The sequence below is a fragment of the Balaenoptera ricei genome, chromosome 12 (assembly GCF_028023285.1).
Source record: "Balaenoptera ricei isolate mBalRic1 chromosome 12, mBalRic1.hap2, whole genome shotgun sequence".
NCBI classification, from domain to species: Eukaryota; Metazoa; Chordata; class Mammalia; order Artiodactyla; family Balaenopteridae; genus Balaenoptera; species Balaenoptera ricei.
The window spans coordinates 49,756,980-49,781,833 of NC_082650.1; the positions used below are offsets into that span (position 1 = coordinate 49,756,980).

The following is a 24,854-nucleotide window of genomic DNA, read 5'->3' on the forward strand; positions in this document are numbered from 1 at the left end:
TTCCAAAACAAGGAAATGAAGGGGGGAGGCGGGACTGGGGGTTCCTGCGGGAGCCGCCGCCGCCGCTGCCGCGGAGGAGGAGGAGGTGGAGGAGGTGGTTGCCGCGGCCGCCGAGGAGTCCCTTGCTGAAGGCGGATCGCGGGGCGGCGGGCGACGCGCGCGCGCGCCCGAGAGGTGGCCCGAGAAGTGGAGCGGCGGTCGCGGGGGGAGGAGGAGGAGGGACTGAGCGGCGGCGGCCCCCGCGTTCCGGTGCCTCTATGGGGAAAGCAGACAATGGATTATGATTTCAAGGCGAAGCTGGCGGCGGAGCGGGAGCGGGTGGAGGATTTGTTTGAGTACGAAGGGTGCAAAGTGGGACGCGGCACCTACGGGCACGTCTACAAGGCGAGGCGAAAAGATGGGTAAGAGCAGGGGCGGGGGGAGTAGGCTTGCTCGGGTCCTAGCTCTGCCCGAGACCGCGCGGGATGGGTGGGTCGGAGCCGGGTTGGGCCGTGCCCGGGGGGCGAGGCGGAGGTGGTCGCGGGGCCGCGTCCCGGGGCAGACTCTGAGGGACGTGGGTTCTGCTCGCCCCCCGCGCGGCCCCGTCGCACCCCTTGAACTCCCGCGGCGCAGCCCGGTCGGGGGGCGTAGGTCCGGTCCTGCGGGGCACCCTCCGCGTGCATGGAGCTGGCGGTGGGACTCGAGTTGGGACCTCGGTGGGAGGTGGAGTTTGTGGGTGTCTGGTCTCCAGGGGAGACGCGGAGGGGTGGGAGAGCTCCGCCGAGGAGTTGCCGCTCCGGCCTTGGGCTGGTGACGGTCGTGGTGGAACTTCCAATCGGCTGAGCGCCTCCCGGGGGCGGCGGTTTGAAACCTAGCCGAGGAGTCCGTCGGACTGCCGTGCGTCTGGGTCCTCGCCAGCCTCACGGGTCTGAGCTGTTGGGCACCTTCGCCCTTGGGGCCAGCCAACCCGATGGCCCCTCCGCGCAGTCCCTCAATCCCAGTCGTATACCCGGCCACTTCTCCACGCCGCTTCGCCTGCCTCCGATTTCGATTTCTCACGTTCTCAATTCTGCACCTTTCCTCGAATGTAGGACCTTCTGAGAGATTAACCGCGTTTTGCTCGCAGAACTTGAGTTCGCTCTGGTAACTCATTTCCCCGCACCTTGGGTATTCTTAGGTCCTCCATTCCATCCTCTGCCAAATGACTGCGTGCTGAGGTTTATGGGGCACCTAGATTATCCAGAAAGGAATTCGAGTAACACAGAGCTGGGCCTGAACCTTTGTTTTCCTGGGAGTTGAGGGAGAATCGTAGGAACCCCGTAGGAAGCCCTTACTGATTGTTCTCGTAGGAGGAGAGCTGGACGTTGTATTGAGAATGCCTATCCTTCGTACTGGAGGGCACACGGCTCGTACTCCAGGACAGGTGGAACCAGTTCTCTGCCTGCGAAGGGTGGGTTAAAACCATTCGTCACCTCAGGGCCCATCCTGGCAGGAGTTCCCCTTCCCTGGAGTTGGGGAGCCCGGGAACATCTGCCTATCCCGCTTAAACTTTAAAGACGATCAAACTATGTGGATGAGAGTTTTTAGGATCGTAGCGAAACATTTCTGAATGAACTGAATATCAGCCACAGTGACATTAGTAAGACCTGAAGTGCTGCTTATCGTTCTGCACACTCTCTGGGTTGATTGATGAACTCTAGGATCAAAGTAGGTAGAGGGGTTTGTGTATGTGTGCGCGCGCGCGTGCGCGCGCTTGCTAATTTTATACAGGGAAGGAGCAAGCACAACTTTATAAACCTTTATCATAAAGTATGGTGAAAACTACAAGGTACTTTACAAGTGTAAAGGATTATTATTATTGCAAATAATTTTTTGTCTTGTAAGTGAACGGGCCCCATAGTACTCAGTTGTTTGTAAACTTTTCTCATAATTCCTTAGTTAATTGCCAGGTGTCCTTGGATGAGTGTCTTGGAATGTGAAGTACTATAATTAACTTGTGTTTTGTTTTTGGAATATCCACTCTACTTGTTATACTGGTGTTCCTGTGAGAATCTTATCAGATATATTTGGGGAAAGCACATCTAGCTTTCCTATTTCGGCACTAGCATTACAAAACAAATCAGAGGTGCTGTTTTTCATACTCCGCATGCTAACTTTATAATATATTTGGACTGGAATTTTAAAAATGTATTTTAATTTTGTTTTTAAAAAAAGCTTTTTTTTTTTTTTTTTTTTTAGCAAGCAGCTTTTAAGAAAAGTTAAATTCTGCTTCTGAATTGTATTTGAATAGCACGGGCTACAACAAAGAACAGATAATTTAATTCCCGCTTATATTTGTTCTTTTTGAATATTTTCCCCTCTAATAAAATTCTTGATTTGAATACACTTCCTTCTTGAGTGAAATTTGTTTAATTAGAATTAATAAAGCTTCTTTAGTAGAGTAGGATCAGTTTGTATATCTTCAAAATACATGCTTTTAAAATAAACTTTCAGGATCTGAAAGCATTATTTTAAATCACTAAATTACATGTAAGAAAAATCGGTATAAAGCTTCTTTTTCTTGGACCAAGAGTCTAGTTGAGATTTAAAGCTTTATAGTAAACACCCACATTTCTTGTGGGTTGGTAGCAGGATTAGTTTTATGTTCATTGATACCGGCGATTTGAAAGAACAGAAAGTTTTTAGTGATGGTTCTAAGCTGATACAGATTCGCATAGTAAAGGATTTTACACTCTGATCATGGTAAATTACAGTATAGCTCTTTCCAGAATTTATTTTGGTTAACTCAGAAAGATGTATAATGCTATTTTAGGGAGCAAGAGAGAAATCACGTGAGTACCTTAAAGAGGAACTATTCTGGTGTATGTAATGTAGCATATAACCCCAAAATTGTTCAAGTCTCTAGAAGAAACACTGGAAGAAGTAATGTAACATAAAACATCATTAGAAAAGCCTCTGCTTATAGTTTAATACTAGAGTTTACAGAACCTTAGAATGTTGTTTCCCTTGAAATATGACTTTAACTTAGGCTGTATTAATTATGCTACATAAATTTATAATGGACTGGAAGTGCAAGATTTACATCTGGGTTTTTCACCTTTAATAAAAATGTTATTTGTTCCATCTTTTTGTTTTGAAGGAAGGGGGTCTTTTGACCCAACTATCCTTTTTTTTTTTTTTTTTTAAATCAGGCTTAGAAGTTATTCTTGAAGAGAAACCAGTTTAGAATATTTCTAGACTTTTTATGAGCAAGAATTTGTAATACAGTTTTCAGCATTAGGAAAAAGTCACATAACAGTATGGTTACAAACCTCAAGACCATATTTATCAAGTTTGAAACACTTCTTGTTTTGATTGATAAAGGACTATTGTTAAAAAGTTCTTTTGTGAATAAGAGGTTCAGGCAAACATGATTCCATAGACTAGTGTTATGTCTGAAAACTGTTGTACCCAACAATATTACCATTGAACTTTGCAACATTCATTTAGTCTTTTGAACCACTCCAATAAAAGAATGCTGCTTTTTGGAGTTATTTTGAAATATAGTAATTGAAAGTGAAATGGCTGACAGAGTTATCTTACTGAGTTTCAGTTTTGCCTTAGGGTTTCAGATGAGAAGTAGTTGGTAACTACATGTCTTAATGTCTGTCATGAATCCTTCACAATAAATGTAGTATGTTTTTAACGGGTTTTTCACATTTTGTTCGTAGTTAAAATAGGTAATTGTATTTGCATCTTTTTGGAGACCTCCCAAAGATTAAAGATGTATCGCTATGATCATAGTATTTTAGAGCTTTCAAGAGTTTCAGATCATCTAGTCTAATTTCTTCTTTTTACAAATTAGAAAACCAGAGCTTTTAGAAGTTGTCATGCCCATAGTCTTGGCAAAGACAAGCCTGTAATCCAGATCTCTTGACTCTTGAGCTCTTGTATTTCCTAATGTGTTTTCCCTCCTAATACCTTGGGAGAAAAAACAAAAAAGACCACATTGCTTCCACTTTTGACAATCTTATTGTATAAACTTCTTCCATGCAAAGGATACTACATCTGTACCGAAAAATATGGAAAAGGGAAAGTATCACATATGAGGGGCGTTTTAAAAACGTAGGAGTTCAGGCCTGGAGATTCTACCACATGCAGTTGCTTCTCTTCATCTGGTTTCTCTTCATCTTCAGTCTCATTACTTTTGGCCATCATCTCTGATTTGCATAATAGCCGAATTGGTCTCTGCCATTAGTCTTGCCTCACTGTAGTCCAAGATCCAAGTTGCTGCCAGTGTTACAAAATAAAATCAATCATGTCATATCTCTTCTTGTAAAGCTGTAGATTCTCTGTGGCTCATACGGTTACATCAGATCTTAATTCCCTAGTTTGGCGTGTAAAGCCATTTGCATTTGGATCTTAAAGTCTTTAGTCTTTACAGCCTTTACGCCTGCCACCACCTCCCTCCTTTTTTCCCAGTGTGTTCAAGCCATATGCTTCTGTAGCATTCAACTGCTCATTTTTTTCCTAAGATTTGCTAAGTCCTTTTCATGTCTCATTTTCTTTTTCTGCACTCAAACCAGAATGGTGTTGGTCTGCCAATTCCTCTCTCTTCCTTCCCCCTCCCACAAACCTGGGAAACTCCTGCTCCCACTTCAATACCCAGTTCAGATAGCTTTTCTTCTAGAAGTCTTCCCTTAGTTACCCAGTGTACTCATTATCTGTGCTTCTGCCCTTCTTGGTCTTATGTGTATAATATCGCTGTGATACTAGTCTGCGCCATAAACTATTAACTACAAACGGATCATCATCATCCTGTTTCCAGCAACTTGTACAGGGTTGGGTATGTAAGCACACTCAAAAATTGTATTAAATTTTTTAAAAAATGCCCTAAATTGGAAAACATATATATATTTTTTCTGTTCTGGTAAACATACTTAACTGGTGTTTTCAGTAATTGTTTTGAAAGCCTGAAATATGGGGATGCTACATGAGATAAGCAGTTCAATGTAAATATGTAACATTAACTAGGTCTAGTGTAATTTTTTCTGTAAGAAATAATGTGCTGCTTTCCAAGACAGTTGATACTTTTCTTTTAATAGTTTGATAAGTAACATGGGTAATTTTTTGAATTATTAAGCACTTTTTTTTCCTCTTAGGCCAGTTCTTCTAAAATTGCTAGACTGTAGTAATCTGTCTTCTCTGCTTTTACTAGCGATGTTATAGAGATGCTTAGAAAACGTCAGCATTCAAACATATTTTAGGAAATTTTTTGGTATTATGGATTCATGTTAAAAAAACTAAATACTTTTATCACTTAGTAAATCAGGTGGACATCAGCTTGTTTAATTGGTTCTTTATGCACTGCAAGCCTTCAAAACTTTGTTTTTGGGGCCCAGGGGAATGTTCTTTTCAATGAAATCTGATTGTCTAGAGCACTGGCTGACAAACTTTTTCTGGAAAGAGGCAGAAACGAAATATTTCAGGTTTTGTGGGCCATACCTACCATCTATGTCACAATTACTTGAATCTGTCATAGTAGTGCCAAAGTATCCACAGACAATGTATAAATGAATACAAATTAGAATGTGTTCCAGGAGGAAGAAAAAAAAAAGGTGGTGGGCTGTATTTGGCTCACAGGCTTTAGTTTGCCAGCCCTTAGTCTAGAGCAGTGATGTCCAGTAGGACTTTCTGCAATGATGAAAATGCATCTGTGCTGTCCAGTATGGCAGCCACTAGCCACATGTGTCTCAAGAAATGCAGTTAGTGTGACCGAGAAATTGGCTAGTAGCTATGATATTGGACTTCTCAGGTTTAGAGTTTTTTGGAACAAGTGGCTTAGCAACACAATTCGTAAATCCATGAAGTGACCTTTTAATAAAAATGTATAAATGATGGTGTGGACAAATGAAATAGGAAAGTTTGTATTTTTTCTTTCATGTAATAGGAGAAAATTTGAGGCTGAAATGGTTTGATAAAGCAAACTAATACTTGAACTGAAAAGCTGTCAATTTGTGAATGGAATCAATCAATGATATTTGATTACTTTTCAAAAAATATTTCATTTTACAAAAAGAGCATATGTGTTTAGTAAGTAGTAAATGTGTGTGCATAAAAAAGCTTATATAATCTGGTTGCCACCCTCCATGTTTTGCCAAATCTGTAATTTGTGATACATTCAATGTGTTTGTTCCGAGTATTCTGATGCTTCAATAAATTCTTCAATGGCAAAAAAAAAAAAAAGATTATACAATGTACTGTAAGCCTTCCCTTTCCCAGTCACCCTTTTCCCTTTCTAGAGGCAACCATTCTTGGTTTTCCTTTTTAGAGAGATTTTCTCAGGGGTGTGTGTGTTTAATGATAAATGGTAGTGTGCTGTACTGTTCCTGCTGTATATTTTTTAACCTTGTATATAACCTTGAAGATCATTACATATCTTATGTACAGAGATGCCTAGTTCCTTATAATAGTTTCATTATATTACATTGTATTGACTTACATAATTTATTTAACTATCCCTCTTGATGGACATTTAGCCTGTCTCCAGTCTTTTGCTAGTACACTGTGGTGAATATCCTTAGTAGGTACAGTATTTTGTGCATATTAGTATCGCTGTAAGTTAAGTTTCTAAAAGCTGCTTACTTTTGGAAGTAATGCCTTGAAATGATCTGCAAATATGGTGATGTACCCGATATAAATCTCTAAAGACTGGAGACAGGAGGGCTGAGAATAAGGAAGAGAAATGTTAAGGCTTTAAAAATAATAATTATTAATACATACAAAATGAGTTCTAAATTATTAGTTTGCATAGGAAATGCAAGTTACTGTTTTAGCAGCATGGGAAAGACATGTCAGTTTTAGATAGGAAAAAAGTAGATCAATGGAAAGCGTTTATTTTTTTAGTACAATGGATGTCAATATTGATGAATTAAGAATTTTTACTTTTGTGTACTATATTTTTGAACTGGATATACTGGATAAAAAGTTAATATGTGATGTTAAATTGTGTGTTTTGCAAAATTCTGAAGTAGTATAGGGTGGGTTAGACATCAATATAGAAGGCTTGAAGGCAATATATTGCAATTTGGAATTTTCTTGGTGGTAAATGATTAGACTAAGAGTATTCGACTAATGTGTTTTTAAAGATCAACTTGTTTGTTATCTTGTGATATTGTGACTATATAATTTAGTGCAGCTTTGGATTCCAAAATTAAAGGACACTTTGAACATTTTGAATTACCAGCATGACTAGTTCCTTGAAAACAGGTAGTTTTTAAGGTCTAGAACCATAAAGAGGTAGCTAACAGAGCTATTTAAAGATTTTTGTCCATTTATAAATAGCTGATAGTCCAACACTTCCTGTAATAGCCATTTTGAGCATGCATTGTGCAGGATAAAAGAGAATCTCGAGAGAGAGGACAGGATGTAATTCAAGATACAAGCGTGCAGCAGTAGTTTTTTATTGAGGGTGTGAGTTCTTATACAGAAGTGGGTGATGGATCAAAGAGAAATAACCTGTAAAGTCCTCAAATAATTTATGTCCTTATAAAATATCTTTAATTTCTAATAGAGTCAGCCTTTCTAAAGGAAAAATATACCCTCCTTACAGAGGCTTTGAACTTGTATATTTTCTATTTAAAAATATTATTTCAGTGAGACTTTGTGGTTGATCTCAGTTACTAAGATGAATGTGGTCAGCATATGGATTTAATTACCAGGTAGGCCAGCTAACTTTGTTTTGTTCTGTGATCACAGACCAAAGCCCTGTCATGGCAAACTTTTGCAGATATCTATAGATATTTCAATTGGACACAAAGGTAAGTCTATGGCTGCTGGAAAAATAAGGTAAAACTTTGGCTTCATAGGTGGGTTAGTTGCATCTTTCTGTAGAAAAGTTATTTCAGTTATGATTGTTAAATAAGCTCATTGGTGAGAGACCTAAGCAGTTTGAGGCACAAACTATTGTTGCTTTTTACAAAAGTTAGTTTCCTTTTCCCCTTTCCCTTTTACAATTATATTTGCCTTTTTAAAAAATTAATTAAGTAACTTATTTTTGGCTGCATTGGGTCTTTGTTGCTGTGTGCGGGCTTTCTCTAGTTGCAGCGAGCGGGGGCTACTCTTCCTTGCGGTGCGTGGGCTTCTCACTGCGGTGGCTTCTCTTGTTGCAGAGCATGAGCTCTAGGCATGCAGGCTTCAGTAGTTGTGACATGCGGGCTTAGTAGTTGTAGCTCGCGGGTTCTAGAGCGCGGGCTCAGTAGTTGTGGCACATGGGCTTAGTTGCTCCACGGCATGTGGGATCTTCCCGGACCAGGGATTGAACCCGTGTCCCCTGTATTGGCAGGTGGATTCTTAACCACTGCGGCACCAGGGAAGTCCCTAATTATATTTGCATTTTAAGAGTGACTTGAACCTGAGTGAATCCTATTGTTTTGGATTTTGGTGCAAATTAAAAAACTGTTTGTGACCTTCCTTTCTTCTGGAAATTTATATGTAATTTGAGCTTGTGTAATTTAAAAAACCAAAGTTCTATTAACTAAGTTCTCAGCAATCTTTTCATCTTTATAGTATATTTGTATCAAAGTGGAACTATTTTTATTTTTATGCTATTAATATTTATCAAATTGGACTTCCCTGGTGGCACAGTGGTTAAGAATCCGCCTGCCAAGGCAGGGGGCATAGGTTCGATCCCTGGTCCGGGAAGAGACCACATGCCGCAGAGCAACTAAGTCCGTGCGCTGCAGCTAATGAGCCTGCACTCTAGAGCCCGCGAGCCACAACTACTGAGCCGTCGTGCCACAACTACTGAAGCCTGTGCTCCCAGAGCCCGTGCTCCACCACAAGAGAAGCCACCGCAATGAAGAGTAGCCCCTGTTCGCCAAAACTAGAGAAAGCCTGCGTGCAGCGATGAAGACCCAATGCAGCCATAAATAAATAAATAGATAGATAAATAAATAAATTAATAGTTGCACATGATTAAAAAACTCCAACAGTATTTCCTTCTCACTGTCCACTCCCAAGCCGCCTTCACTTCTCAGAGATAACCAGTGTTAACTGTTTCCGTTTTAAGTTTTGCTGCTGCTTATCATTATAACTTTAAGTAGCATATGTATAATTCTGTCTTGATTTATCAACTTTAGGCAGTTTCTGTTGACTTTCCATCAGAAAAGCTGAGCAATTTTGTGAGATTTCACTATCCCCTGTTTTCCTTTTTCCCATCTCAACCTTCAAATTTATTACCTTTGTTATTTAAAATTTTTTTGTGGTGAATACTTTTATGACTTTAAACTATAAACTTAAATTTCTTTTTCTTGGTTTGTCGATTCAGATATTATCTGTGGTCTTCCTCGTGTGAATGTTAAGGGAAGTAACACATTTTTTTCCTGTTCTTTTTCTCCATCTCCTGATTTTTAGAGTATAATTTTTATAGCTTTCTAGTTTATCCATAGCTTTTTGTCTATGGATTGATTTAAAAAAGTGAACACTGGAAACCATTCAGCAGCTTTAAAATATTATGATTATGAAATTACTTATTGCTGAATGAATTAGTATATTGAGACCCATAGAGAAGGAAATGTAGGCTTGTGTACCAAATAAGTGCTGCTTGAAACAGTCCTCCAGGTATTAATGTCCAATGGATCTTCTTTATTTTGCCCTTTTTTCAAGTCTTCTGGGTCATACTCAGCTAGCAGTTTTTCTTTATATCCCATGGTTGGTTTTTTTTTTTTTTTTAATTTTTATTTATTATTTATTTATTATGTTTATTTTTGGCTGTGTTGGATCTTCGTTTCTGTGTGAGGGCTTTCTCCAGCTGCGGCGAGTGGGGGCCACTCTTCATCGTGGTGCGCGGGCCTCTCACTATCGCGGCCTCTCTTGTTGCGGGGCAGAGGCTCCAGACGCTCAGGCTCAGTAGTTGTGGCTCACGGGCCCAGTTGCTCCGCGGCATGTGGGATCTTCCCAGACCAGGGCTCGAACCCGTGTCCCTTACATTGGCAGGCAGATTCTCAACCACTGCGCCACCAGGGAAGCCCCCATGGTTGGTTTTTCTTGGATTCTTTTTTGTTGCTGTTGGTTAGTTGAGGATATGTTTTTAAGTAGCTTTTTCATATGGGATGTATAGATTTTCTGAGTTCTTGCATGTCTGATAGTGTTTTTTGTCCTCATACTTGATTGATAGTTGGGCTGAATATAGAATTCTATATTAAGAATATTTTTTTTCTCAGAACCCAAAGCTGTTGCTTCATGGCTTCTGGCATTTCTTGTTGCTCATGGGAAGTTTCTTTCTGGAAACGTGTTTTTTTCCCTCTATGGAACTCTTAGGAGTTTTCACTTGATCCATGCATTCTAAAGTTTCACCAAAGTCTGCCTTGAAAGTGTAAGTCTTTTTTTTTTTTTCCCCTTCATTTATCTAGCTTTGTTTCTTGTGTCTTTTACACATTATTTATTTTTTGAATAGATGATCTATGAACATAACTTCAACTTCAAAAGTTAAAAGGTGGTATTCAATAGCTTTAGTAGCATTCCTCCTACCTTCATGCCGTCACTTCCCTTTTCCAATCCTGCCAGTTTCTTATGGATCTTTTAAGTGGGCCCTTTCTTTTGTCTTTGGTTTAGGGCAATTTTTATCTCCTGTTATTTAGTTCTTCTTCTGTTGCCTCTTTTGTTCTCTTCTTCAGGTATGCTTATTAAGAAATGTTGACCTTTTATGCACTATATTCCCTGTCTCTTAAATTCATTCTCAGAATTTTCAACTCCTTCCCATCTACATTCTGGACGATTTCTTTTATTTAATTTTCTAGATTACCAATTTGGTCTTCAGTTGGGGTTGCTATTCTTTTATTCAGCACGAACTGGATTCAGGAGTCTGCCTGAATTCAACAAGGCATTGTTTTAATAAAATAAATAAATTCCCTATTTATATTTAGGTTGTTTCTAACGTTTCACCATAATAAGCAGTTCTTCAGTGATTTTTTGGTTCTTTTTGCTATTTTTAGCTTTTCCTTCTTATTTTTCTTATAATCTGAGTGCTAGACCAAGACAATGGGAACATTTTCTGTTTTCACTCATAGAGAAATTATATTTTACTTATCAATGTATAGGGGATTATAATCAATATAATAACTTATTGAATTCTACTTTGTGTCTGATGCTGTGCTAGCTGCAAATTTGAGGCCCCTGTGTTTATAATATAGTTGGAAGGATTGAAACAAAATCTCTGGTTCACATTTTCCTAAATTTGTAAAAGCTGGTTATAATTCTTTAAAAATTTTCTTACCCAAACAGCTATCAAGAAGGGCACAACAGAGGTCAGTCAGGATAGGCAGATGCACTAGTATAAGGGATTGCTGAAAGGGGAAAGGGACCATTAGAAATGTCAGTTAGCAAAGACTAACACTTTTTTTTCCCTTGGCCGTGCCTTGCGGCTTGTGGGATCTTAGTTCCCTGACCAGGGATTGAACCCAGGCCCTCAGCAGTGAAAGTGCGGAGTCCTAACCACTGGACCACCAGGGAATTCCCTCTTTGTTCCTTTTCTGACATTCTAGTCTTAGCTGAGGAGATCATTTACTTGCTGGTAGTGGCTGCAAACATGTATTTAAAACTTTTGAGAGAATACAGTGCTCCACGGAGACTACTATAGTTATTTATATAAGCAGGATAATTCCCAATGTCTGGAGTGTACTTCAGACCCATGGTCCCCAAGACCCAAACCAATCAGAATCAAGTAAGTCAAAGAAAGACTCTATTAAATAAGTAACTTTCTTAAGACAACTGGCTTGTTTAGTGATCTTATGTAGCTGGGTCTCAATTTTCCTGGAAGTGTCAATCCAAGTCCAGTAAGTGGTGTTTGGCCATGTCATAGATAGCTCCTTGCTCAGTTAAAAGATAATCAAGGGTTATTCTGTTATCAAGAACAACCTGGCCAGAGAGTCTAGAGAATTTTGTTGGGCAGCTGTTGCTTTAGCAGTAGTTTCTGCAGTATCTTTAACAGTTAAGGAGAGGTTCTTGATCATAGCCTCATTTGCACTTACTCCTAGCCAAGGGAGAAGGGATCTGCCAAAGGAAGTGAATTTGAATCATGAATGCCTCCTGATAATTTAAAATTTAAGGTTTCTGTAGACCACACAGGCAGTTTTATTCTGGTTACCTTCCCTTGTGTCCCCTTCTTTGTAAAGAGCCTAAATACAGGTTTCCCTGTATTTAGGCTCTTTACAAAGGGGGGGTTAACCAGAGACAGGGAAATAGACCCCCAGATTTAGGGAGTATGACATGATAGAGGGGGACTGAGTATGTTCCAAGAAAGTGAGGCATTGGACATCAGGGAGAATTTTGTGACAGGCAGAACTATAGGATCACCAGAATCATGGCAAATTCAACAGTCATTTGGAAGTTGGATTGCAGTGGCCTGGGGTATGTAGACAATGGCATTTTATTTCCAGTCCAGAGCATGGTAAAAAGTGTACAAAAGAATCATAAATACCTTCATAGTGTAAGAATTAGGAAAAGGATGGTCAGAGAGGGAAGGAGGAATGGAAAGAAACTTTCCTGATCTGACATTTTAGGAGGAAGCAGTCTACATAGATGTTGGCTACTTCATTCCCTAGTCATTTTGATTTCGAAGCCTCCAGCATTTGCACAGGACAAGGTGTCAGGTGGAACCTTCTTCAGTTGTAAAATATGTACCCAAGGTTTGACACCTTATAATTTACAGTGGTGTCAGTGGTAAAGAGTTCTTGGTAGGGTCTTTTCCATGAGTCTCACTTTTGCAAAAGCATCAGAGTAAAACAATAACTGTCTGTAAATGACAAAAGACTTTAAAATGTCCATTGCTGAAGATCTGATGAGAGTTCATTATTGACAAGGAAATTTGGTTATTTCTGTGACACAAAACATTTTAAGATTATAACTAGAACTATAATCTTACGACTAATACTATTCTACCAGGGCATATCAGGTTTCTAGGAATTTCATACAATTTCTAGAACACTTATATTGATACAAAGTTTAGCATTACTTCTTACTTGACAGTGCTTCCCATGTAATTTAACATATCAAGTAAGCCTAACTAGTTTAATATCTCTCTTTTTATGAGGAGAGAGAACAAATTTTTTTGAGATGATCCAGGGGCCCTCTGGAAAATCCCAAAGTCAGTTGGAGGTCAAAAAGACTTCATTTAGAATTCAATATTGGGAAGTTTGTCAAAATATCAAAAGGTTTTGAACACTTGACTAAAAAAGATCACAGATCATTATGAAACAATAATTAATTATCCATTTAATCAAAGTGACAAGGATTTTCAAAGGCAAATACAGAAGACTACATAGTTCTGAGAAAAACTTTAATATTGAGAAAACTAGGTTTTTTCAAGTAATCAAAGATCTGGTGATAAAGATAACACGAAGCACAGGAAATTATTTTGATAAAACACAAAATTGTTACTTTCTAGGCAGATTACTTAAAAACGGAAACCTTTCACAGTAGCTTATCAAGAGCAGAACATTAGTCCAATGAAGCTTTCTCTTTTTAGCAGATGAAAGAAAATTAAGTTTTAGTTTTAAATATAAGTACAGTATAGGTATTAAAGCTTATTTTTAAACTGTTATAATTCATTTTTTAGCCAGTTTGACCACACAAGATCCCTGTTCTCTCTCCCTCTTTGTCTGTCTCCCTCTCTCCTCAACTTTTTGTGTCCATAATTTGTCCCTTTTTCTTTTCTTTCCCATTCTGAAATAACCATCTATACTTTAGGACAACATTACCTTCTTTTAACCAAAATATATCTCCTTTTCTCATACATTGTCTTTTTGAAAGCACACATCCTACTTTCCTTGCATACAGAGATGTTTCCCTTATTATTTCTAGTCATTTTAATTACTTATATTAGAATTTTTAATCCTTAAAAACCTAATTTCCAGTGAAAATTAAGAAGTAAACAATTGTGAACTGTTACTGGCAAATTTATGAATACATTTTGTAATTTCTTAATTAAGCATATTCCTCCTCATATTAAATTTTACAGTGTGACACAAAACATTTTTAATAAAAGACCCAAATATTTTTAGTTCCTCTGTGAAAGGAAGCCCAAAGTTGGTAAACCTGTGTTCAGTAGCTAATGTTTTAGTATTTTATCTTATTTGGAAATGGTCTAGATATTCAATGAATATCCATCATTTAACTTATCTCAGTATATCTTTAAGGTTTCAAGTAACCAAAGAGATTTTTATTTATTTATTTATTTTTATTAATTTTTATTGAAGTATAGTTGCTTTACAATGTGTTAGTTACCGAAAAGATTTTGGAAACTATTTTTAAGTACATATACCATAAAGCACAATTATTGTTGAAGTTTATTTACAAACTTACATCTATTTATGTCACTTGTTCTTAACAATTAAGTTTAGATTACTCATGAGAATTTCATGAGACATTAACAGCTAACTATCATCTTAAGTTACCTTTGTTGCTGACAAATTCTGTAACAGATAACATGAGCTTGACTTTTGGTACCTTTGTAGAGTAAGTTTTATATTTAATGTTGATAACTCTAAGGACTTGCCTGTTTTAATTAAACCAACAAACTTACACTGGCTTTTATTTACTAAAGATTTATTCTAGATCACATGAACTTGAAAAAAGTGGGTTTTTAAATTTCTGAACGCATACTTGATTTACATAGCACTTGTTTGTTTTTAAGCCAATTAAATAGAGCTTTTTACAAATTAATTTTAGCAATATCATCTGAAGGTAGGAAAATATCACCCATCTATAACATACACGCATGGACATTCATAAACATTCAGACTGCAAACAGATCTTGTAGCTTCCGTTCCAACATTTTAGCTATGAGATAGGTATGATAATGCAAAAATCAGTAGATTATAAAAGAACAGTTGGGTCCAAATTGCGTTTCTGGCAGATGGAATAAGTTAAGGTTACCTGCTCAGATGCTTAAATTTTTCACTAATATTTGTGGAGAAGACACTTAACAATTTTTCATTCGCCTAGTTTCCAGATAACATTTCACCCCCTTTTTTTCTTTCCTTCTGATAAGAACTACCTCCCTGAAGTTCGCATTTCAAAGACAGGGCCTTCAGTTTCTAGAGAAGACCAGGCAGAACATTTATATCTTGAAGGCACAGAGAAAGAATGAAAGTTCCTCCTAGAAGGACTTTTGTTTCCTAAGGCCAGAATGTTAATAATACCTATAAACCTTTTGAGATGAATAGGGGAGGTTTTGGGATTGGTTAAAAGGGATAGGTAGGTTTTGAATTTCTTCTAGAGCTGCATTTATAAGATGAGGACAGTTATTTTTAATTTCTTGAAGAATTGAGTTGCAACCAAAATGACTTCAAAGGGCTGACCCTCCCATCTGACTGCATTATTTTCAGTTTGCTTCTTTATGTCAGGGAGGAGATCTTCAACTAAGATAGAAATCAAAAGATTCCTGTGTTCTAGATCTAGACCTATTTGTCTTTGGAGTAGTTTTCCCCACTCTGTGGACATAGTTTCCTTTCGTTTCAGCTTAGGGGAGAAGGCCTAAAAGAAAGTTCCTGTCAGGCTTTGAATATCAGCTTACAATTTGGCCAACTTCTGACCACAGAGCTACTTTAAAAAAAATCCTTTCAAATATCTTACCAGGTTTCAATTGGGACTAACAGTAAATATTCCTGGCAGTGTTGGACAACCCCTTGGACTCAAGAGGCATCTCCAAAGAGGATGCAAAATATACTACCTTTTCAAGAGCCTGAGTCACTCTCAAAGATACCCAGAAGAAAGAAAGAAAGACTTAGACAATTCTCAGGACAAAAAAGAGACACACAAGAAGGCAATAGGTGTCTCTAGGAGAGAACGGATTAATAACCAGTGGGTGTGGATTTGGAAAGGAAGGGACAACATGAAATTTTACCTTTCTCTCTCTGGCACTACAAGCATATATTCAGGAGAGCTGACTCTGGTAAGATTCTCATCCTTTGCCAGGTTCTGACGATTTCCCCAGGATCCCATCTGCAGACTTCAGAGTGGGGGTTAAAGTAGAGAGTGTACCTTTGGTATCTACCAGAATTTGGCAAGGTTTTCCATTAATTTTAATTTTAGTTTCCCATTGGATGTTTAAGGGAATAACCAGAAAATCCCCCAGGATCTTGTCAACCCTGAGAGAGGCCCACATGGGGGCCCACCTTTGAGGGTAAATATGGGGGTGTCTGTAAGGCCACTAATGGGGAGACTTTTGTTTATGGTCTTGTAGTCTCTTCAGAGTGGAAAGATGATTCAGACAGAGGATTAGTAGAATGAGTGCTCAAGTAAAGTAGGATAGAGGGGAGTAGTAGGAGTCATGTAAGTCTTGTAGTCTTGTTTTAGGTACCTCTTGTGTATTTAATTTTTCATTAGCATTTTACTATAAGTCTTTCAATGAAGCTGTTTTACTTATTTATTTTAAAATATTTATTCATTTATGTATTTGTTTATTTGGCTGCGTCGGGTCTTAGTTGTGGCCTGCAGGATCTTTAGTTGCGGCACGCGGGATCTTTTAGTTGTGGCCTGCAAGCTCCTTAGTTGCGGCATGTGGGATCTAGTTCCCTGACCAGGGATTGAACCCGGGGCTTCCTGCATTGGGAGCATGGAGTCTTAGCCACTGGACCACCAGGGAAGTCCCCTCAATGAAGCTATTTTAGAATCTTGAAGCCCTTTGGAAGCTTCTGCATGTTAATTAAAATAGGTATCCCATTCTGTTTGTTTGCTTTGGAGTCCTTGCTTTCAACTGCACTTTTTAAATGATTGATCTTGTTTAGTTGGAATGTTCCCCTTAATGACCATTATAATTCTAGGTTGTCTTAGTAAGATTTTGCCATTTTTGTAGATATCAACAGCTTCCAGGACCATAGTTCTTAGAATTAAAATAAGCAGTTGTATCAGAAGGTGATGTGCTCAATCCTTTGAAACTTGAGGATCCTATTTCTTTACCTATACTTTGGGTCTCTCGGAGCAAATTAATACCTAAGAGGGATGTGCTGCTTGGTTGGGGATTTTGTGATGTTTTACAGTGTATCTTGTTGCACAGAAATTTTCTTGAGGTTGGTGGGTGACCTAGTGTTAATCTAACCTGTTCCATGACCAACTTATTCTAGCATGGGTGTCTTAGAGCAGTGAGTACTCTTAACAACTTTTAAGTACCTGACCTGTACCCATCAGTGTTGTCACTTTGGCTTCTGAGATTCCCATTCACAGTAGATCTATTATTCCTTTGCCTCATGTGCATAGTAACAGAAACCAACAGTAACCAAGGAAATGGAACTGTGGACACCAGCAGTAACCAAATAGATGGTATTGTGGACTTGCCAAGAGAAGGCCTTAGATGTTCCTAAGTGCAACTGTCGGTAGTTCCTAAAGTAGAATTTTGGACTGAACCAGTAGATCCCAACAAATGGGCACTGTGGACTAACCAAGGGCTAGGGACTCGGGTTCCAGGTGGAACTGTCTGGCAGCTCAAGCTGACCCTCCAAGCCTTGGACTGGGAAGCCAATTAGATTGGGAGCTCAACACAAAGAGAAAAGAACTCAGAACCAAGAGGAGCTTACCGATGGCTCTTGGAAAGACACAGAACTCAAAGGGTTCACAGTACCAATGCCTGTGTTTCTCATCCATGAAGTAATCAGAAGTCTCCTTTGGATCCCATCACTGCCACCAAACTTGTTTAAAAACAAAATTCAATTGCGTATATTTTAAGAATCTTATTGGATTTATTCAATGATTCATGAATTGGGCAGCATTCAATCTTAACAGAAAGGAGCTCTAAGGAGCTGTACAAAATGAAAGACTTCTATAAGCAGAAGGGAGCAGGAACAAGGACGTTATACTAGGCAAGTAAGCAGATTGGTTATGGCAAGGTCGCTTTCCTTTAGGGGATGGCAGGGGTCCCTCAGGCAGATTACCTAACTAGTGCTGATCAAGTGATTCCTGATTGACTAGTTTAAGATTCCATTTCTGGGTTGGGGGGGGCAAAATTGTAATTAAGTCTCGGTTTGTTAGTGTGGGGCTTAGCATAAGTGCCTCTGTTTTGGGCCTTTTGTCTTATTTTTTACAAAACTTAGTTATTACCAAAGTGCTTAATGATAAATACAGTTAATGAAGTATCACTGTCTCTCACACTATGTAAAGACTTTACATAATTAACCAATACAAATTTTGTAGACCTTTAAATCCATATAAATATAAAGGTTTAAAATTTAGATGGGTAAAGATGGGCTTTTAAATAAAGCCATATTGCATTATGGGGGTCCTTATCTTTTTTGTACAAATGAAAGGAAAACACAACAGAGAAATTTGGTGCTTGTAAGAGAACAGGAGTTAGACATATTAAATTTTACATATGACCCTTGCTCCACACCAACTGACTAAGCTTTTGGGTCCAGTTTATTGAGGTTGTAAATTCAGTGCCTTTATCAGAAAGACATTTTCCAGTCACAAAGGCCTTTAAATAAACAAAGTACTTTTGGGTTCAAATGATTTAAATAAAGTTTATTCCTTCTTAAAGAACCACTTGAATTTTCCTTTCTCAGAGAGGGATTTTTACTTCTGATTCTCAATTAAAGATAAAGATATAAAGATATAAAGATACAACTGTGGTATAAGGAAACCTTGGAATTGGAAACTCTTATTTCAAATCTGGGCTGATACTCTCTAGCTGTGGTATTTTGGTAAAATATATCTGAATCTCAGTTTCTCCACCTGTAAAATTTATATGATGATAAATTACCATCTCATGTGGTTGCTATGAGGAATATAAAAGTCCCCACCAAAGTATTGGTTTATTTTTTCTCCAAAAATATAAGGGGGTTTCCACAGTAAATTTCCCTGAGGCTTAAATTAGCAAATAAAAAGGGTAGGTATTGAGTAAAAATTATAGTCACCTTGTAGTTTTGAAAATGAGGATTAACCATATTAGGTTCAGCAGGAAGATAGAATTTTTTTCCCCCATCTACAATTAATTGTTATAAGAAACTTTATTACATTAGGAAAGAAAAATGGATTCCATGATGGGCTGTTTTACTTTGAAGCCTTCAAAATAAAGAAAATAAATGAAAGAGGAGAGTCTTATTTTTTTTTAATTAAAATTTTCTTCTTATAAATAGAACATGTTTAAGAAAAACTAAACAAAGATAAGTACACACACACAAATTGTTAACTATGAGATGATGGATGTGTTAACTACCCTATTGTGATAATCAGTATATACACATAAATCATCACATTGTACACCTTAAATTTATATAATTCTCAAAGCTGGAAAAAAATAAAGATAAGCAAAAGGATTCAAATAATTCATAGATGAACACTGAATGGTGTAGTATATATTTTTATACATGTTTTTCTGAGCAAATATATGCTTTTTTCAAGAATGTGATCATATTCTACATGATTTTTGGTAACTTGTGTTTTCTGTTTAACGATATATAATGGATATTGTCTCAATTCATTAAATGTTCTTTTTCAGCAGTGGTTTTCTTTTCAAGAAAATCTATACCATTCCCATATACAAACCTTCCATCAATAATAGCATCAATTATATGCAGTTATTCTTGAGGGTTTGGGTTAAAAGTCTGTTTTCTGACCTTCTTTCCTCAGAAAGTCACTGTTCTACGTTTTAAATGACTTTCTCCATATAGATGTGCCGTTATTTGTTTAACTATTTTACTTTGTTGATTGATGCTTAGGTTGTAACTTCTTATTATTACAGGTAGCACTGTGATCAACAGATATTTAGTTAAAACTTTGTTTTTCTGAGAGAGGGAATTTCTTTTTTTTTTAAATTAATTAATCGATTTATTTTTGGCTGCACTGGGTCTTTGTTGCTATGCATGGGCTTTCTCTAGTTGTGAGAGCAGGGGCTACTCTTCATTGCAGTGTCCGGGCTTCTCATTGCGGTGGCTTCTGTTTGTTGCGGAGCACAGGCTCTAGGTGTGCAGGCTTCGGTAGTTGTGGCTCATAGGCTCAGTAGTTGTGGCACACGGGCTTAGTTGCTCTGTGGCATGTGGGATCTTCCCAGACCAGGGCTTGAACCCGTGTTCCCTGCATTGGCAGGAGGATTCTTAACCACTGCACCACCAGGGAAGTCCCTGAGAGAGGGAATTTCTAAAGTGAAAAATATAAAGTGAAAAGAGGAGAGAGTACATAAATCAAACTGTGCTCAACAATATTTGACTTTAAAGTGGTGATTATGATTAGGAACTTCAAAGTGAACTGGTGTTTCTTAGTGTTGCCTAGTATTACTATATTGATCTGCATAAAGTTGGTGTTTTAAGAACATAATTTAATTAAAAACGTAAAAATCTCAAAAAAAAGAAAAAATCTCTTTCCAGATGTACTTAAAGGTAGTGATTGCAGTTAAGACTCTGTGCTTCCAGTGCAGGGGGCGCAGGTTCAATCCCTGGTCGGGGAACTAAGATCCCACATGTTGCAGGGTCAAAAAAAAAAATCATGGAATCTTATATCTTGTTAAATTGCTTGCCTTAAAAGAAGTCCAGAAACACTAAATACCTCCCTTAAGATCACATAGTATGTTTTAGTTTCTAATATATTGGTGTCCTTTTCTAATTCCTACCCCAACATTCTTATCTGTAACAAGATGTCTAATATAAATGTAATGAGAACTATTTGCCTGTGGAGCATCCATGATGATTACTGAAGAGATTGATGAAGGCAAATTACTTATTGTCAGTTGTCAGGGTGCACTTTTCCATAAACTTTCTAAGATACTGATTGGTTGATTGATAAGTTACTGTATTTTTCATCGGTAAAATATTTATTTAGGTCCATCATAGCAGAGGCTTTTAATTTATTTTTTGACAACCTAGTGGTTTTAGTATATTCACAGAGTTGTGTAATCATTATCAATATCTAATTTTAGAACATTTCATCACCCCCAAAAGAAGCCCTTTACCCATTAGCGATATTCCCTATTTCCCCATTCTCCTAGCTCCTGGCAACCACTAATCTTCTTCTATCTCTACGGATTTGTCTAATCTGGACATTTCATATAATTGAAATCATACTATATGTGATTTATTTCTGACTTCTTTCACTTAGCATAATGTTTTCAAAGTTCATTCATGTTGTAGAATGTATGAGTACCTCACTCTTGTAAGTGGCCGAAGATTATCCCATTGTATGGATATACTATATTTTGTTTATGCATTCATCAGTTGATGGTTATTTGGGTTACTTCCACTTTTTGGCCATTGTAAATAATGCTGCTATGAACATTTATGTAGAAGTTTTTGTTTGACCATATGTTTTAGATTGTTGGGTCTATATCTAAGAGTGGAATTGCTAAGAGTGGAACCTAAGGTTGTATGTTAACTCTATATTTAACCTTTTGAGGAACTACCAGACTTTTGCAAAGCCACTGCACCATCTTACATTCCCAAATGCAATGTGTGAGGGTTCCAATTCCTTTGTGAACATTTGGTATTGTCTGTCTTTTCTATTTTAGCCATCCTAGTGAGTATGAAATGGTATCTCATTGTGGTTTTGATTTTTATTTCCCTAATAACTAATGATATTGAGCATCTTTTCATGTGCTTTTTGGCCGTTTGTGTATAGTCTTTGGAGAAATGTCTGTTCAAATCCCTTTCCCATTTTTTTAATTGGGCTGTCTTTTTATTCTTTGTTGTTGTTGAGTTGTAAGAGTTCTTTATATATTCTGGATGCTAGGCCCTTATCTGATTTATGATTAGCAAATATTTTCTCTCATTTTGTGGATTGCCTTTTCACTTTCTTGATCGTGTCCTTTGAAGCACAAAAGGTTTTAATTTTGATGATGTCCAATTTATGTCTCTTTTTCTTTTGTTGCTTGTACTAGGAAACTGCTGCTTGATCTAAGGTTGCAAAGATTTACTTTTTTGTTTTCTCCTAAGAGTTTTGTAGTTTTAGGTCTTATATTTAGGTCTGATAGTGTTTTTTTTTTTTCCAATTAAAAAAATTTTTTTAAAGCAAAGGGACATGTGACAAAGTTCCATCCTTTAAGGATTTATAGTATATTGGGCTAAATTAAAAATATACAGTGAAAAAAGATAACATGCAATATCATTCACTCATTTATTTGACTCTTACTGAATAACCCTATGCAGGAATTAGGAGTGTAAGGATAGAAGACATAGTTCCTTTTCTTACAATCTAGCGAGAGAATGAAATAAATTACAATACAGGGCTATAAATTCTGTTTTACAGGTGTGCACAGGATGCTGTGGGGGTAACCAGGAGGGACACTGAACTGAACTGACCTAGGACTGTGCAGGTGATTTGGAAAGCTTCCAAGAGCAGGGAAAGCCTATGAGAGCTGAGTTTTGAAGGATGAAGAGTGAGCCAGACAGAGAAGTGATTTTTAGTTTAGTAGGATGAGTGGTGAATACATAGTGTAGAGGTGAAAGAAATAATAAACTCAGAGATCTGGAGGTGTTTGGGCAAGATAAATTCTAAACGTGTATAAAAAGTTTTTTTAATAGCTTGGGAAGAACTGGAAAGGATTAGGGTCTGAAAAGAGAAGTATGTAAAAATGGGGAATGAGTTGTGAGGAATAAAGGAGATGATACTTTTATACTATCAAAAATGTATGTGTTAATCCTATTACCATTAATTTTTTAACATGAAATTTTGGTGATCATTGGCTATTTAGTATTTCTTTATTTCTGGAGTGTCATTAAGTCCTTAACAAATTGTTCTGAACTCCTTAATTAAATACACACTGCATGTTATAAATAAGGAAATAGTAATTATTGAGCTGTAAACAAATATTTAAAATTGACTGGTTTTTAAAAATAATTATAAAAGTTATACAATCTGCAGAAGTAATTAGATAATAAGGAAAGAAATAAGGGAGGACGTAAGAAACACTCAAAATCCCACCATCTAGAGATAATTACTTAATATTTTGGTGCATTTCCTTCCTGACATCTTTTCATCCATTTGTGGTCTGTATACAAACAAACATACTCACCTTTAAAAAAAAAATTACAGAAGTAGCATCATCCTCCATATGTGGTTTTAATCTCTTCTTTTTAAATATCTAAATGCTATATGTTGGTATCTTTCTGTTAGTAACAGATTTATATAATCATTTTGAACTGCGTTATGGTATTCCATTGTCTGTATTTTTCTATTATTAATAAACATTTATGTTGTTTCTAGGTTTTTATTTTTGTTTTACTGTAGCAAATAATGTTTATTATGTTTGCCCACTTGTCTGATTATCCCTTTAGAATAAATTCTTAGAAGCAGAATTGTTGGATCACAGGGTATGCCCGTTTAGAATTTAGGAACATATTGCCACACTCTTTCTCCAAGTAGGTTGACTTTACTTACACGTCTATCAAAAGGGCACAGTGCTGCTTCTTTCTCCTTACTCTTGCCCACATTAGCTTTTTTCTGCTTATCTAAGCTGACAGGCAGATGATATTTTGCTTTCATTTATATTATTATTATTTTATTACCAGGGAGGTTGAATGTCTTCATTGTGTATTGGTTCTTTGTATTCATCTTTTGGTTATTTTGCATTTACTTGCTTTGTCCTTTTTTTCAACAGGCAGTGTTGTATGGTGATTACGATTGAGCTTTGAAGTTTTATCTGAATTCATAATCCCAGTGATACCATTAGCTGTGTGACTTGGGCAAATTAACTCTATGTCTTAGTTTCCTCATATGTAAAATGGGGAGAATAGTGGTCCTTACTTACCTCATAGGGTTGTTGTGAGGATTGCATGACATGTGAAGGGCCTGACAGATAACAAGCACTGCTACTAATCTTTTCACACTTGTGTATTTTTGTAGGATAGGTATAGGGTAGGAGTGTTTAAAATTAGATATCACCAAATTGCTGTCCTAAAAAGTTGCTCCTTTTGCACTAAAAACTGCATAACTCTTTTTAGTATCATATCAGTATTATGATTGTGTCCAAGCTCTCTTTTTCAATGATCTGTTTCTGTATTTGTCTGTATTCTGAAGAAATCAAAAGATTTGTGTATAAAAGTGTATGTATTTCCAACTTTCTATTGTAAAAAAATTCAAACATACAGAAAAGCTTAAAGACTTGGTTCTATGATCACCTGTATATCCACTGTCTACATAGGAGTTAGCAAAATTTCTTCTGTAAAGGGCCAGATATTTTCTGTACTTATGTAAAGAGCCAGTAAATATTTTAGGCTTTGGAGGCCATATGGTCTCTGTTACAACTATTAATTCTGGAGTTGTAGAGAGAAAGCAGCTGTAGACAGCAGGTTAATGAAAGGGCATGGCAGTGTTCTAGTAAAAGTTTATTTACAAAAACAGGCTCAGCTGGATTTGGCTTGGGGTGTAGTTTGCCATTCTCAGGTCCAGCTTAAATAGTTAACAGATTGCTATATTTGCTTTGTCTGTAAATATGTTTGCACATACATATATATTTTTTCTGAGACACTTGAAACTAAGTTGCAATCATCATGGCACTATAGCCTTTAATATTTCAGCATGCCTCTCCTAAAAATAAACACATTCTCCTGCATAACCATAATACCATTATTACAGGTAAGAACACTGTAATTTTGTTCTTTTAATAGAATGAAGATTATATAATGTAGCACAAAAAGTATGAAAATCCTTAGACTTGCTCCTCAGCCATTGTAACCTATTAAACTGTCCTTGTCCCCATCCCTCTTTCCCTATCTTTTTCTTTTTTCTTTTTTTATGAATTTATTTATTTATTTATGTTTGGCTGCATTGGGTTTTCGTTGCTGCGCGTGGGCTTTCTCTAGTTGCGGCGAGCAGGGGCTACTCTTTGTTGCGATGGGCGGCCTTCTCATTGCAGTGGCTTCTCTTGTTGCAGAGCATGGGCTGTAGGTGCGTGGGCTTCAGTAGTTGTGGCTCGCGGG

General features: G+C 37.3%; 1 protein-coding gene and 1 non-coding gene across 10 annotated transcripts in view; one reads left to right on the top strand and one right to left on the bottom strand.

Moving 5' to 3' along the window:
• Positions 1–24,854, top strand: part of CDK19 (cyclin dependent kinase 19) — a 180,468-nt gene that overhangs the window by 38 nt on the left and 155,576 nt on the right. For 3 of the 9 annotated variants that reach the window (XM_059941409.1, XM_059941412.1, XM_059941413.1), the window contains exon 1: positions 23–401. The exons of 1 other annotated variant lie outside the window; for it this stretch is intronic. In XM_059941409.1, coding sequence (XP_059797392.1) covers positions 274–401 — 128 coding nt within the window. In that variant the 5' untranslated portion in view covers positions 23–273. Of the gene's footprint in view, positions 1–22; positions 402–24,854 lie in introns of those variants that run through there. 5 more of the 9 variants (XR_009506184.1, XR_009506185.1, XM_059941411.1 and 2 more) reach the window with 3 other exon arrangements.
• TRNAE-UUC (transfer RNA glutamic acid (anticodon UUC)) lies at positions 11,397–11,469 on the bottom strand. Its single transcript has one exon. It is a non-coding gene; the product is annotated as a tRNA-Glu (tRNA).